This window comes from Momordica charantia, assembly GCF_013281855.1.
Source record: "Momordica charantia cultivar OHB3-1 chromosome 8 unlocalized genomic scaffold, Mcharantia_2.0 BLBB01000008.1, whole genome shotgun sequence".
In the NCBI taxonomy this organism is placed as follows: Eukaryota; Viridiplantae; Streptophyta; class Magnoliopsida; order Cucurbitales; family Cucurbitaceae; genus Momordica; species Momordica charantia.
Window position 1 is genome coordinate 26,572,927 of NW_028275166.1, and position 15,690 is coordinate 26,588,616.

Below are 15,690 nucleotides of genomic sequence, written 5' to 3' on the forward strand. Positions count from 1 at the left end.
AAAATATGTGACTGTACCTTCTCTCCACTATCATTACCAACAACCCTGATTTCAAGTCCAACAGAAGCAGCCTCCGGAGCCAGGGGAATCTCCTCATAGTTAAGAAATTGTATTGCACCAGGATCATAACGAAAGAAGCCAAAATCATGGACCTAATAATGATGATAATGACGTGCAACAAACTATTAGTATTCTCTTCCATCTCACCATTGAAAGGGAAAAAAAAGAGCTTTGAAACTGCAAAACAGAAAGTTAAAAAAAATATATGTTAAATCAAATGATAATGTCTACAGTCATTCATGTTGCGGAAAAGACCCTTCCACTGAACTTTTAGAAGTGCACTTCAGCCCAAAGAAAATAAACATACTAGTCACAAATATGTTAAAACATAGAGGAACGAGTTATACTTGACAGGAATTACACTAAAGTGTTGGTGGGTGCTCTTCTCCTTTTTCAACCTGCATTGGGTTTTCTCGGAAGGTTCCAAACATAATGCAACTCCTATATGGTCCTCATCTTCCTCAGAAGGGCCTTTTGATTTGGGTTAACACGGTCATAGCAATTATGTCAAAACTTTGGTTTGAAACGAATCAAAGACTCTTTCATAACAAAAGCAAAGATTGGGTGAAATATTTTGAAGTAGCCAAGTTCGAAGCTTCTCTTTGGTGTTTTATTTTCCCGGTTTTCAAGAACTATACAACTGGAAAATTTTACGATTCTTTCTTTTTTTCTTTTAACAGGAAACAACTTTTCATTGATATATGAAAAGAAGTAAAAGTGTTTAAAAGATACAAATTCCGAAGGAATGAAAATATAAAACCGAAGGAAAAAACAGAACAGAAACGTGAAAAAGAACAACTAGAGACCTAAAAAGGCATCCCAGAAGGACAAATTGTTGTTAGTGAGTAGTCCTTGAAAAGAGTCGATAGTGAGTGCTGTTGAGATGCGTTAAATTTAGCCATGTCAAATCAATCGAACCAATCTCTCTTCTTGTCTTCGAAAAGCCTTTGATTTCTTTCAAACCACAATCGTAAATTAAAGGCTTTTACTGAATTAGACCATAAAAGCCGAGCTCGATTAACGTTGGGGCCACTTAAGTGGGTTAAATTCCTTCTAGCCGTATCAGAAAAAACCCATTGGATGGTGAAGGAAGCAAAGATACAAACTCCCAAAGGAGCGAGAGAGAAAAACTAAAAGAGACAAGCTTCCTAAAGAGAGTACTTAAAGCGATCAAGAATTAAACGGGAGCAACAAAGGCCATCCAAAACAACATAACAAAAAGGATGAAAAACTAGAAATCTAAAAGGGATGCTTTTTTGTAACCTTTGTTAGGGGTTCAGGCCTTTTGATAATGAAATCTTCTTGGTTTCTTATAAAAAAGACACAATTTCAAATTCAAAATCTATCCTAACAATTTATAGTTTTACGTTGCCCTAACTTTCTAGTGAAATAAGAGTTAACAGTTAGAATTTAGAACTTCTTCAATAGATAGAAACCAGACAATTCTCCGATTATCAAGAAATTCGGACTAGATATTAAATCCAACAATATTTGGTTCTTAACAACTTTATCCAAACGTTTTGACTTCTGTTGGCTTTTGCAACACTCCTTTTTTCTTAATTATAACTACTGAAAGGCTTATGCAAAGATTTATACAGCTTCTTGAGACAACGTCTGGCATTTGGAGGATATTTTCTTAACAAAAGTTTTCACTTCCAGGCCTTTTTCCACAATTCCCTTACAAAAGCTTTAGTAGCAAACCCGATTAGTTTGCTAAAATCCATTTAAATGAAGTAGCAAGTGCTTTTAAATCATGGAATAAGTAGACTGACCGGATCTCTATATATAGGTCGCACAGGAACTTCTTCCCTGTTCACAAACATAGCTTCTGCTACTACAGGTCCTGCAAAACCAAATAATGCAAGAAAAATTTTAATAGTAGATGGCCAAATTTTCAAGATTCATGCGACCATAAGTGGCATAGAACAGTATAACCAATGTGTTTTTTGGCTCTTCCTTGGTGTAAAATTGTTTCCTTTCAACAACTGTAGCTCTAATTCACTTACAGATCGGAACAACGAGAATTCTACTAACAGATGGACATCAAAAATAACGCCCCAAAGAACAACCCATTCCTGATTCTTGCTTTCAAAATTCAACAAACGGCATCGTGCAGCATTTTTTCTTGCTTCAAAGAGCTTGAACGAACCCAGATTTACAGGGGGCAGAAATAATTCATACAACATAAAAAAACAATCACGCTTATCAAACAGTTGATCAACTTCATTTGGCTTTTGAAACCCACTATACGTTAATTCCAACGAATTTCAGATTCTAAACAGTGTCGAGAAAGCATAATTTTTATCTTTTTTAAACTTCTGCTACAATCAGCAACTCCAGAACTAAGAAAATGAAATATCATAAATCAAATTCAAAAAAGTACCTGGCTTTACAACATGTCGATTGGTGAGGATAATCCCACGGCGCTTATCCACCACGAATCCAGTGGCGTAGCTCGCACCAGCCGATTCAGTATCGAAGGCCCGACAAGCTGTGGTGCGCAACACAACGACGGCAGGAACAACCTTGTTAAGGGCTTTCCTCCAGTCGTCGGCTGTGGCCAAATTATCGCGAAGGGGGGGGTCGATCTCCATGCAGAGCTCGTCCTTGGCGGTCGAATCAATCCCAATTGCCGCCGATTCCGAACCCAAGGTCTCGGCAGGATCAGCCATGGAATCAATTACTGTCGCTGATTATATCTGCCCCGAGGAATTGGGAAATGAGGAAGAAAATGGGGGAAGAGAGAGAATTTAGGGCTTGATCTGAAATGGGTTTACGGGAAAATGGAAGAGGAAAGTCAAATTCAGTCCATTAATTCGACTGAACTAATAATCTAGATTGTCTTTTGGGAAGAACGAAGATCTCTGTGCTGGTTGGTCACCTTGCCAAAGATGAAAACTTTTTTCCTTTTTCTTCCCCTTTTTAATTATATACGTGAATTGTGAGTTGTGAGGGGCAGATAAAAAATAATAATAATAAATTGGAATGGGACAAATGGGGGATGACGTGGACACGGTGGATGAGCTGGCACTACGTGGCAAACCACGTGTATTTTCTGTTTTTCTTCTTTCTGAATGGGTGGGACTTGGGGAGTAACCTGAAACGTACCTTTTTTTTATTTGGCATTATACAAGGCTCTAATTTCTCTTTTTTTATTTTTCGTTTATTATTTTTTTAATAAAAAATAACTGTGTTAGATAAAAAAAAGCGTGATTATAATGCTTTTATTCTAAATTAATTGGGTTTATTATAAAAGTTTATGTGAAAATTAATTCTTCTAAATTATAAATCAAATTTTTATATTATATTTACTCATTTTATAAATCAATTATAAAATAATATTTTTATTTGTATTTTGTAGGAAATTAGAATTGAGAACAAAAAAAACATGAACCATTGTCATATGTTTATGTCTCTAAAAAAAATGGATATAAGAAACATTAAATGAAATCTACTTATCCTTAATTATCATTTTTAAAAACAAATTTGAAAACAAAGCAACCTAACGAGTTGTTTGGTCTTGCTATTATCTGACAACCAAACTATACACTAATTACTAATATTCATTGGGTGTGTTTATGTCGGATGCTTAAATCAGGGTAATGTATGATAATTCAAACATAGCTTCAAAAGATGTCAACATATGAGCATAGCTCAACTAGTCGATACACCTATTTCCAACCAAAAAGTTGTAAGTTCGAATCTCTCACATATTATGTTGAAACAAAACATAACTTAGCAGATAAAACTTTTATTACCTTGTTAATGTTGAAGATTTAATCTCTCGCCCGCATTTATTGAACTCTAACAAAAATTAGGGTAACGTAGGTTTCAAAAATAAAATTTTAGGTGCCTAAAAAAAAGGTTAATATAAATGGTAGAATTGTATTGTTTGTCGAGCGAACTAGAATACAAGATAAATACTCGTCAAAGAGTAATTGCAAATGTAATATGTTTTAAAAAACATCACGGTGGATTATCTTGATAATAATAATTAATTAGTTTATTTATTATTCAATAAATATTGATTTACGTAACTGATGATACGATTTCGTAACGAATGATTGAGGTAGTTATATGTTTATAAGCATTAATCAACAACCTCCCTACTTTATTTATTTTCATATTATTTTATTCTTCTCTATTAGTTGACTGGATCTCCAATAAAATTAAAATTCAAGAAGTATTTGGCATATTATTATAAACTAAATATTTGAGGAATGTCTTATAGGATTTAGTCAAAATATCAAATCAAAACCAGAAGAAATTAAGTGTAAAAACTAAAGCTTGACGGATGATTATTTAATTAATAACTCAATTGATTAAGGCATACGCACATGTAAACACACATATATAGCTCTTAATTGTTAATTCTTTTAATAATGGCTGACCTAATTCACACCTAAATATTATTCTATATTTATATAGAACATCTTGAAAGATGACTAAATTACATGTCACAGATCCCTTTTTTACTGCAATTTTTGAATTATTATATGATGATTTTTAAACTTTCCATATATATAGAAATAGAATGGTGAAATTTTATGTTGGAAATAGAAAAGTGTCCTATGGAAAGAAGCCACAATAGCAAGATCAAAATTTAGGGCAAGATAATTGCATTTTCAATCTTCCGCATTGCAAAAAACCACTTACAAACCCTCAAGTCTTTTTCTTTTTTATATATAATATGAGGATGAAAATTCAAACTCATAACTTATAAACCCTCAAGTCTTTTTCTTTTTTATATATAATATGAGGATGAAAATTCAAACTCATAACTGTTTTGTCGAATATAAATATTTAACCCGCTCGGTGATGTTAAAGTTGGCACTATACTCTAAACTAAACATCAAATTTTCAACAAAAATCTCTAGGTCACCGTTGATTAAATTAATTTCTCGGAGGGATTCAAATTCAACAGCAAAAAGGTACTAACCCTTTGACTAAAAAAGGCTGAAGATATCAAAAAAATTATATAAAAAGAAAAACGAAAAAATGAAAGAAAAAAAAACCCAAGAAATGATGCGCGAGTTCACATTAAAAATACAAATGAATGACGATCTCGCTCGCATGCTAATTTTCTTGCTTTAGCAGTCAAAATTGAGGGCAAAGAGCCCGCCGGTGGTCACGTTTTCCGGCTGCCGGTGAGGCAGGAGCTGCTTCTGGTCAGCTCCCTATTGGCTTCACTAGGTCAAATACGAATCCTCCGGCGAGTGCTCCGATCAACGGCCCCGCAATGTAAGCCCATAGTCCTCTGAATTCATGCCTCACTATCGCGGGTCCAAGGGTCCTCGCTGGATTCATTGACGCTCCAGAAATCGGCCTGTGTTTCGAGGATCGTTAACAAAAAATAAGTAAAAGTGTGTTTGAGGGGACTTTTGAAACATTATTTTAAATTTCCTTTTACAAGTTATAAAAGTCATTTACAATGGTTAAATGATAAGGATAGAATGTAGAGTTACCCGGCAACAAAAACGTTTAAGAGAATGGTCATGCCAACAATAACTCCACCCAATTCTCCTACCTGTAAAGTATGGAAAACGCCTTAAAAATATATACTAGAATGATTTGTTAACTTGGATATAGTTCAATTCATTTTGTTCAAATAACTTCTTTGTCCAATCTACAAATGAAAGAAAAAAAAAAACTTTTGTAATCTGTAGAACCCAATAATGATGCTATTCTTTTATTTCAGAAAGAAAAAAACATTAGAATTATTATTTATTTTTTAAACATCTTACACTTAGAACATGTTTTCAAAATCCACTAAATTTTTCCATACAAAATTAACACGACACCCTTCAAAAGCTTATATATATTTTTATAATAGAACTAATAGTTCAACACTATTATTTAAAATATAGAAAAATAAGAATGCAACAAAAATCTTATATAGACAATAATATATACATGAGTTAAGATATTTTAGATGAAATAAAAAATAAGTTACGAAAATTTCGGTTAAAATAGACAATATTATACTATTGCAATAGTCTGGTCCCTAATAAACCATCTTAATTATTAGGTTATAGAAAAAATAAAAAGTTGCAAGTTTTTGGATGACTTACACCGGTGTTATTGGAGGTGGCAAAAACAACAAACAGCAAGAGGAAGGTGATGATGATTTCAAGAACAAACGACTGAACATTAGATCCAGCAGGCACAGTCCCGTAGAATGCTTCAACGGTCACATCAAACACTAGATCCAATGTGCAGCTTGCAAGAAGTGACCCTGATACTTGAGCTACTATGTAAATTGGAACCTAAAAAAATTATTCAGTATGTACCATCAATCTCATTATTATCATGAAATAAAACTGAACTATTAATTTATATTGTTTCCGAAATCTAGGGCCGAATATCAGTCGGTCAGTTTGTCGAAAAAACGCTGTTTTTTAATTTTCACATCCGTTTTTCAATTTATTTCCACATTATTTCTATTCAATTTTTCTTGCATATAATGTTTGCCATTATCGTTTACATCTATAGCTCGGGTTTCAAACCTAATATCTAAAAACATAAAAACTAAATTAAAAAATGAAAAATTAAATTTAATCGATAGTAGGTTGGAATTTAGGGGTTCATGATTGTTAACCTATCCCAAATTATGTAATCCAAAAGAAATTCTGAAAACAATTTTTTTATGTTTTCAATATTATTCAAAATTTGAATATAAAACTTAAAAATGCATAATTATATTTAAAAATATAAAAATTTTGATATTTTGTATTAAAATTAAAACTTGTAAAATATAATATATTATAAATTATATAATATGGTAAAATACTAATTATAATAAAATTTATGTTAAGATGAGCGTAGTTCAATTATACTCCTTCCCTCCAAGATAACTATACTCCTTCCCTCCAAGATTGGAGAATCCTCCATATCCTCAAATAGAAATAATTGCACTAAATTATAATATTTATAATATTGATGTTAATAAATTAACTAATAATATTTTGGATTAAACTATATATTTAGCAGATAACCAATCACTTATAAATATATTAAAAAATACACATAGATTTTTTTTTTAAATTGAGATTCAATTTTAATATTTACTACAGAAAAAACATGGAATTACTTTATTTTGATTGAATCCCTTTTTCAGATTTCTATTTCTCAATTTCTATTTTCACATCACGATGAGTACTAACCAAACCGCCTAAAAGTTATAATTCTCACTGATTTGCAATTTGCGATATGGAATATTTGAAAGAAGAAAGAAAAAGAGAGTGAAGAAGGGAGACCTGCCACCAGGGGAAGCCACGAAAAATGGCGAGTGTGATGGTAACTGAGGGGTTGAAGTGCGCTCCAGAGATGTGTCCCACTGTGTAAATCATAACCATAACAATCAATCCCCAAACCACACATATTCCCGGAAAAGTCACCGATCCTCCGTAGATCTTGTTCACCGCCACCGATCCGCATCCGGCGAAGATCACGAAGTAAGTTCCGATCACCTCCGCCATAAACTGCCACAAAAATTTCCAAGATAAAAGAACAGACACACGTTTTATCACTGATCAGTCAATTTATTAGCGATTCATCTACCGCAATTTCAATTAATTATACACTCAATTGATTGATTCATGTGCCGCGACTTCCATCGAAACGAACAAGTTTCATTATACGGTCGATCGATTCATGTGCCGAATTTTACAGAGAAACAAACACATTTTACTTTGCATACTCGATTGATTCGTGTGCCGAATTTTACAGAGACAGACGCATTTTATGATCATACAATGTTGATTGATTGACGAGCCACATTTTACAGAGAAACGATTGATTGATTAAGAAATAGACAGCGGATTGATTGATTGATTAATTGATTTAATTTGATTTGATTAGAGGTACCTTTTGGATGCATGCGACGATAGATGCGGGACAGAGACGGGCGACGCGGACGGCGATCGTACCTTCTTCCAGCCGTGAGATTTTATCCTCTTCGACTCCATCGATCTTCGACGCCATTGTCGATGTATTCTCTGAAGTAACAACAGTTTCGATCGGAACCCTTGAACACGATTTCTTTTCACTTTGAAACTTGAATCGCTCTTGATTTGTTGCTGTTGTTCTACTTCTTCTGTGCCTTCTTTTGAGGGTTTGTTAGTTTAACTAGTTGATCTGCTCTTTGTTAATTTTAATGCTTTATTTATACCCCACGCTCGCCTATCTCCTTTTCCTATTATAATATAATAATTTAACAGATATCCGTGTATATATATATATATATATTTTAAATGGATTTAGATTTTTTTAACTTCTTTAAATTGATTTATAAATCGAAGAGATATTTATGAAAATAAATAAATAATGGATTAATTGAAAGGTTTAAATACTATTTTTGTCTATGCATTTTTAAAATTTTAATTTTGATCTCCTAAACTCTTTACTATTTACATTGATCCTTATTTACCACTAAATCATTCCCATGGTTTTTTCCATTATTATTATTGGAAGAAAACTATAAATTTGGATATTGTAGAAGATATATAATTAATCAATTGTATTCAAAAGAATGCCTACTTGAGTATTAAATTAAGACATTAATACTCCATCCAAAGTTTTTTATATATATATTTAATAAGATGGAAATTTATATTTATTTTGGCCTTTGAAAAAAAGAAAAAGAGAAAATTATATTTATAAAATAGAACCGTGTCCAATTAAGTCCCTAGAAATTTGAAAAGAATCTAATAGGATTCTTTCCATTTTGTGTATATATATATATATATATATATATATATATATATCTTTTTTTGAACAACCATTTTGTGTATATAAATTCTTGCCTATATATATATATTTTTTTTTTCTTTTTAAATTCATGGATCTATTAACATATTTTGTTTTCAGCACAAGTAAAAATAATTAAACCTTCTGTCTAATAAAACTCGAACCAAATTATAGTTTAACATTTTATTAATTTATTATATAGTTCAATAAGAAATCATAGTTGAACAACATTTTATGTTTTTTTTAGAATAAGAAAAAAACGTAAAACAAAAAAATTAAACCCAATTGGTAATGGTTACCACTTTATTTTTATTTCTATTTTTAAAAATTATACATATAAACACTTAATTTCTCCTCTGCATTTATTTACTTCGTTACATACTTTTTGAAAATATTTTCATAATCTAAACCAGAATTTAAATACTAAAACAAGGTAATTTTTTAAAACTCATTTTTTATTTTTAAAATTTTGGCAAAAAAATACAATGTCTCTCTTAAGATATGTGAAAACATAGCAAAGAAACTGAGATAAAATCAATACAAGTTTTCAGAAAAAATATCAAATAATAAGGATTTGACAAGGTTTGGGAGATTTGTTTTCTAAAAAAATTATGTCACCTAAACAATAGATTTTTTTTATGTTTAATTTAAAATTTGTAAGATGCATAATTACATTAAAAAGATAAAGTTGTTCATAAATTTATTACTTAATATTATAAGTTATGAAGTTATTTTATATTCATTAAAATTAAAACATGTAAAATATAATGTATTTTAAATTATATAACATTGCAAAATAATAATTATACAAAATTCATTAAAAAATGTTAATAAATTAATTAATATAAATTTAAATTAAACTAAATATTACATATATCTCGATTTCTCAAATCGAGAGGGTGGGAGTTCGATAACCCACCCCCTCAGATTGTACTAAGAAAAAAACTAGTGTATTAATGGTTTCAAATATCTTTTACGTCAACATTTTTACATGACCATGAATTTAACATTACAAAATATAAAAAAAAAATATCAATGATGTGGCATAATATCAATAAGTAAAAAAGATGTTGGTCTATTTGTTAATTTATCTTTTCATAACATCCATCAATATTTCCATAAAATCGAGACCTCAATATTTCCATCAATATTCAATATTATATATATAATATGTAGTAAAAAAATTAATTCGTTCATGAGAGTTTGCAATAAGAATTTAGATTATTCAAACACTTAGCAAATATCTGTAATAAAAAGGATCACATATATTTTACCACTGAACCAAATTAATTTTTTTACAACATATTATATGTAAAACGGAATGTACTTAAAAGGATTTTTATGAGTGAAACAATAAGAGATGGCACCTAGTGGAGTTTTAACCCCTTGTGTACTTTTTTGTAACGCGGTTGGGCAAGAATACTCGACATTTAAAACCAGGATTGTATTTCATCCATTCAACTAGTTTAGTAATGAGAATAACGGTCTAATTGTTCAACTCTCCTAGAAGTTTTGAGGCAATTTCAAGATCCTTAATAAAGATTCATAGTGAGACCCAAGCAATTTATTAATTAAAACCATTTTTCACGGCTAAACTGCCCAGGAAACATACTTCTAATATCAAGATTCAAGAATATCCAAATTCTAAACCAATGTCTATTCTGATACAGCTACAAGTACATTCAGTCAATGACATCCTGAGTCGACTAGATGTGTCCTTTCTTGATCGATGAGTGAGGAATTGCAATGAATGACTAGACCGACTTAACCTAAAATCCGAGCTCTCCCATCTCTTGGTGAATCTAATAGAAAACATGGACCTACTTTATTTTTTTCTTCGAACATACAACATTGCAGAAGTTAGAGATTCGAACCAAGAACTGGAGGGAGATTGCACTTCACAGAGGCACGTGTAAGCCAACGGACCATAAGCTACTAGAAAACACGAACCTACTAGAAAAAGAGAATCTTGAATCCCTGGTATTTGTACCCAAAAATACTCTAAAATGTTACCTCCGAAGCAAGTGAGCATTTATATAAGTTGCATCATGGTCATTGAGCTACGGAGCAAGGAGGAGTTGTTTGACTTGCCTCGATCGACATCCTGTCATTTTTAGCAAAAGAAAGCAAGTTATACAACAACGTAACCTATAAGAAGTGCAAATCAGATCAATTAACCCAATATTGCCTTTGTCTAATCTATACGTGTGCACATGTACTTGAATATATATATATATTATCCATGTAAAACATTGAAAAGACTCGTGAGGGTACAATGACCATATCGCCAAAAATAATAATAAATTTCCTTCAACTTATCACATAATTTGAATTCGCTAACAAAACAAATGGATTCATATCAGAGACAAAATCAAGTAGGTCCCCTCATTCCTACAACTAAATTGCATACATCTCGATTAGTTCTCCAGGTACACTACAATATTGGGTTATAAAAAATTTGTAAGATATCTCAATGTCTTAGATAAATGATGTCAATTGTCAATAACTTCAAAAAGGGTAAAAATAATAAATAATTCACTTTTAATACAAAGTAATTGTAGACTAAGAGACTTACTACAAAAACTTCAATTAATGATTCTCGTCTCATGAATGGGCAAATTGAAGAGCTCTAGTTGTAATAAGACTTGAGCATTTATCAAGCTGCTATTGTAAACAATTCTTTAATACCCTAAACCATAAGCAAGTACATGTTCGAGTTTTAAACAAACTTTAAATTATTTGAATGACTACAACAAAGGAGACAACCCGACAAAATGATACATTATAAAGATGGATGTGATTTCATGAATAAATGCAGAAACGCAATCCGTTGAAAACCTCTAATTGACTATAGCATCTATTAAGCAACATATATAAATCAGGGAGGACTTACTGGTTCTCAACATGCAATTTCTTACGCGCCTTTCTCCTGTTCTTGGACCGCTTTCTAGACCCAGTCGCATGATCACCTACAGGTTCCTCTAAAGTTGAAGGCACATATTCTATAGGGAGTCTCACTGAAAGGGGTGATGCTTCTGGTTTAAATTCAGGTTGAAAATGAGATGTTGTGGGAGGAATCTCTGAAATTGCACCAGATACAACTTCATCAGTCAAACTAGCATTTTCGACATATATATCTTCATTAACTGTCATTCCAACATGTCCTTGCTCTGACTTTTCAGACATGGGTTTGGATTGAATTTGTGATGGAAATGAATCTTTAACCTTTTGCAACGTTGCATGGAGTCTGACTTTAGAAGCAATAATTTTAGTAAGGGTTTTTTGTGATTCGGGATTTCCTGCATCACCTGTAAAAAAATTCGACAACTTTCGCAAGGCAGCAGGTATTTTGGAATAATTCACAAGTATTTGTTCACAACAATTAAATACCAATAAGTGATAGTATAGCAGCACGTGCTGCCAATTGCTCGGCCTCTTTTTTGCTCCTACTAAGATTGCCGGTATAAACCACACCATCAAAAACCAAGGTGGATTGGAAAATTGGAACTGAGCCGTCGTGATGATTTGTTGTGTAAAGAGGTCTTTTCAAGTTCATTTTGACCGTATATTCAGATAAAATGGACTTACAAAACATCAAATCCTGAACAAAGAACAAAAAAACATAATTTGTACATTAGACAAAAAAATGATAAAAAGTACTCCAACAAAAATATATATGTGTTTATCTTTTCAACATATCAATGATGAGTATTTCTCAAAAAAAAAAAAATCAATACTGACATGGAAAAGTTACTAGTACTTGATATCATAATCTAGCCTGAATGAAATTTTAAAACAGTCAATGACAATCAAATCATAAGTAAATGCACCATTAAGATGACAAGGACACAAAACTATTGCCTTGATCGAATTGAATTATAAAGTAAATTATCGCCTAATTAAGTTATAATGTTGGTGATCTTATTCTTCGGGTGAAGGTAGAGCTCATCTTAGTGTGAAGTTTTAAATAAGTGAATAGTAGTTTCCTGTTTCCACAGACTCAGAGTAAAAACCTCTATTCTTTCATCCTTCGGTTGGCCTATAGTCCTACACACGGATCTCTGTTCTCTTCTAGCATCCACTCTTCTGGAGCACCCTTTCACCAGTGAAGCAGGAATCCTATGGAAGCATTTTGTTAGGGCACTGCTTTGGTCGACATGGTTAGAAAGAAATCGCCGGATCTTCTTAGGAAAGGAGCTTTCTGTTGGCATCATTTTTGAATCTATAGTGTCTATGGTTGTATCTTGGTGCAAATGCTCTCCTATCTTTAAACACTATAGCTTTGTTTCTCTTTTAACCATTTGGAGAGCCTTTTTGTAACTCCTTTGGTTTGGGATCTTCCCCTTTTGTATTCCTTTTCCATTTCATTACATTAATGAAATCTGTTTCTTTTCAAAAAAAAAAAAAAAAAAGACTCATAGTAAAAAATATGCCCAATGTTTGAATATGAATTAGGGAAGCGTTATAGTCTATACTATAGACGTAATACAACAAAGAGTGGAGCAGAAGAGAAACTACAGCTAAGGTTGTAAATAAAATGTGTTAGAATGCAAAAATAAATTGCTAATATCACCTAGAACGTATGTGGAATCAGAGAAATAAGTATATTCCTCCGAGAATATTGAATACTCCATACTACTTCCTAATATTTATTCACATGAACTACTTTATCATTATTTCTTTTTGATAAGACAACATAAAGATGTAGGAGAAATGAATATAGAATCCAAGCCGTATTAAGACGTACATAAATTTAAAAAACTACAGCAATACAGAGAATCTTATGAAGATAAAGATAATATAAATGATAACTATCCTGAGTTGGCCTAAGGGTCCATTACAACTAGTGGAAGTACAGAGACTTAGAGGGAATGAGTTTAGACCCCATGATGACCATCCTACCTAGAGCACTATCCCTCATTCTCATATGTTTGAAACCTATTCCTGTGAACTGCCAACAAAAGCATCCAATTTCTAGCCATCACATTCCCAAGGGTCTCATAGTCAAACTTCTTATTCTGACAAACTAAATGTCTCATTACTAAGATAAATCGGATAATTTACAATCTCATAGAATGTCTATGGGAAATCTTACCGAATATATAAACGTACTAAAGTCCAAAGGTCACCCGAACAAGTTTCGATCTTATTATATAAATCATACCTCCTGAAGAAGAAGAAAGCCATCGTCCTTTGTTCTTTTTGATATGTACTCAAGGGCAATTCTAGCAGCATCATGTTCAGCTCCCCTTCGATTACGAAACGTATTTGGAGACACGTAATGTACCTCATCAACTAACACAGTAGACCTATATTTTGGTAAACCTATAGATCCTTCAATAACTGTTTGATAAACTGGTAATGGGATCCTCGATCTTTGCGCGTACTCATGCAATTGACTCTTGTATATGAAGGTCTCTGCAAAACAAATAAAAGAAAATCCATAACATTGAAGATGTTCCTTTTCTGCATTTTTATTAGAAAAACCAAGACCCACTAAAGAACAAATTTTTTCATAATAGAAGCGTATGGAACCCCCTTTTTAATAGGAACTAGGTTAAAATAAAAGCACAAAATTACAAGGCCGAACGGAAAGAAACATAAGAAGAGTCCAAACCTACAGTTGGAGGAGATTACAAAATTCTCCCGTTATCATTAGAAAATGGCAGAACTCTCCACTTCAATAAACGACTTAGTCCCTCTCTCCTTTTCCTTTTCTTTTTTCATTTTAAACTTAAAGACCACTTTCGTTCGGAGCAATGGAAGCACAAAAAGGCCATACAATAACATAGGCTAGACCAAGATGCATGAGCTGCCAAAATTTATTTAAAAAAAAAAAAGAAGGCTCTGATCCTTTAATCATAGAAAGTAGAGGAAAATCACCCCAAAGGGAAAAACAATGCAAAGTAAAATGAGCAAATCCTCCCAATTATTTTCCACTCCCTCAAGGGTTCTCCGTTCTTTTGTTACTTTAGAGTAAGATCAACCATCAGATTGCCAAGAAACTGATCTGCCAAAGGAAAGGTTCAAAAGAGAGCTGTGATAAATGCTTGGTCTCTCCATCTCTCCAAAAGCACACCAGAGAATGTTGAAACTGTGCAGGAAAATACAACTAGCAGCCTTGAAAGAAATAACAAACAATAAAGATTCGATATAAGTCTCGCTATTATTTTCGCAGAGGACACACCTCTAAGGATCAGAGATAAAGAACAAAAAAAATCTAACAAATGAGAAAAAAAAAACAGAGAAAACACATAATGCATCGGAATTCCCTCAAACACACTAATAATGCAGTGACAGCAAAACCGATTCTTGAATAACTAGGATAGGCAACAATATCACCGACTTACGGGTAGAATCGGAGGGAATCGGAGATGAAATCGGCGCTGGAGCCGCACTCGGGTTCCGAACTGCGTCTGGTAAAACAGATGGAGGACGAACATCTGCTGCAGGCTGAGAAGCACCAGAGATTTCCACCGGAATAGCGGCCGGAACAGCAGCCGGAGCTGAGTCCGGTGGGAATGAAGGTTGTTGCGCAGCATGTGCTACAATTGCACCGGAATTTTCCACCATCGCCTGCTACGATCGAGGGAAATGCGCAGAGAGGAACTCGAAGAAACCAGATTGTAAAATGGAGAATACGGTGAAGTTCAAACAGCGGCGCGGCGCCGATCAATGAATGCCACCGGATGTTTCCCTCGCTTCGACTGTGAATGGAAGTGGAAGAGAACGCCGAGGGGTTTTTATCCTTCTTTGCATGACGCGAGAGATACATATAAATGAAGTTAAATATTAAAGAGTTTAATTTTAATAATGGTTAAAAAATAGGATAAATAATTTTTTTAAGGCATAATATTATTAATTTTTTTTGCAAAGGCATAA

At 32.7% G+C, this 15,690-nt stretch overlaps 3 protein-coding genes across 3 annotated transcripts in view; all 3 read right to left on the bottom strand.

The window, feature by feature from the left end:
* DEG7 (DegP protease 7) overlaps positions 1 to 2,967 on the bottom strand; it is a 38,908-nt gene extending 35,941 nt beyond the window's left edge. The window contains exons 1-3 of the mRNA XM_022287714.2: positions 2,444 to 2,967; positions 1,833 to 1,903; positions 18 to 152 (exon numbers count right to left, since the gene is read on the bottom strand). Of these exons, the coding sequence (XP_022143406.1) occupies positions 18 to 152; positions 1,833 to 1,903; positions 2,444 to 2,732 (495 nt within the window). The 5' untranslated portion in view covers positions 2,733 to 2,967. The remainder of the gene's footprint in view (positions 1 to 17; positions 153 to 1,832; positions 1,904 to 2,443) is intronic.
* Positions 2,968 to 4,917: 1,950 nt separating this feature from the next.
* On the bottom strand, positions 4,918 to 8,241 carry LOC111013203 (putative aquaporin NIP-type). Its single transcript, XM_022287606.2, is given in 6 exon segments — positions 4,918 to 5,241; positions 5,244 to 5,386; positions 5,526 to 5,587; positions 6,132 to 6,326; positions 7,317 to 7,541; positions 7,927 to 8,241. Coding segments are annotated over 6 exon segments (795 nt in total). The 5' UTR covers positions 8,044 to 8,241; the 3' UTR covers positions 4,918 to 5,188.
* Positions 8,242 to 10,340: 2,099 nt separating this feature from the next.
* LOC111013327 (double-stranded RNA-binding protein 4) lies at positions 10,341 to 15,566 on the bottom strand. The gene is made up of 5 exons (XM_022287762.2): positions 15,159 to 15,566; positions 13,973 to 14,226; positions 12,199 to 12,409; positions 11,702 to 12,116; positions 10,341 to 10,912 (listed from the first exon to the last, which is right to left on the bottom strand). Exons 1-5 carry the CDS (start codon positions 15,379 to 15,381, stop codon positions 10,861 to 10,863), a joined length of 1,155 nt encoding a protein of 384 aa, XP_022143454.1. The 5' UTR covers positions 15,382 to 15,566; the 3' UTR covers positions 10,341 to 10,860.
* Between the last annotated feature and the right edge of the window lie 124 nt (positions 15,567 to 15,690).

What these genes read in the sequence shown, in the direction of transcription:
- LOC111013327 (XM_022287762.2), bottom strand. Translation starts at nt 15,381, where the DNA reads ATGGTGGAAAATTCCGGTGCAATTGTAGCACATGCTGCGCAACAACCT. An exon ending in TGCTATACTATCACTTATTG is followed by an intron (nt 12,117 to 12,198) that starts GTATTTAATTGT and finishes ATTTTTTTACAG; the next exon opens with GTGATGCAGGAAATCCCGAA. An exon ending in AAATTGCATGTTGAGAACCA is followed by an intron (nt 10,913 to 11,701) that starts GTAAGTCCTCCC and finishes TAAAAATGACAG; the next exon opens with GATGTCGATCGAGGCAAGTC.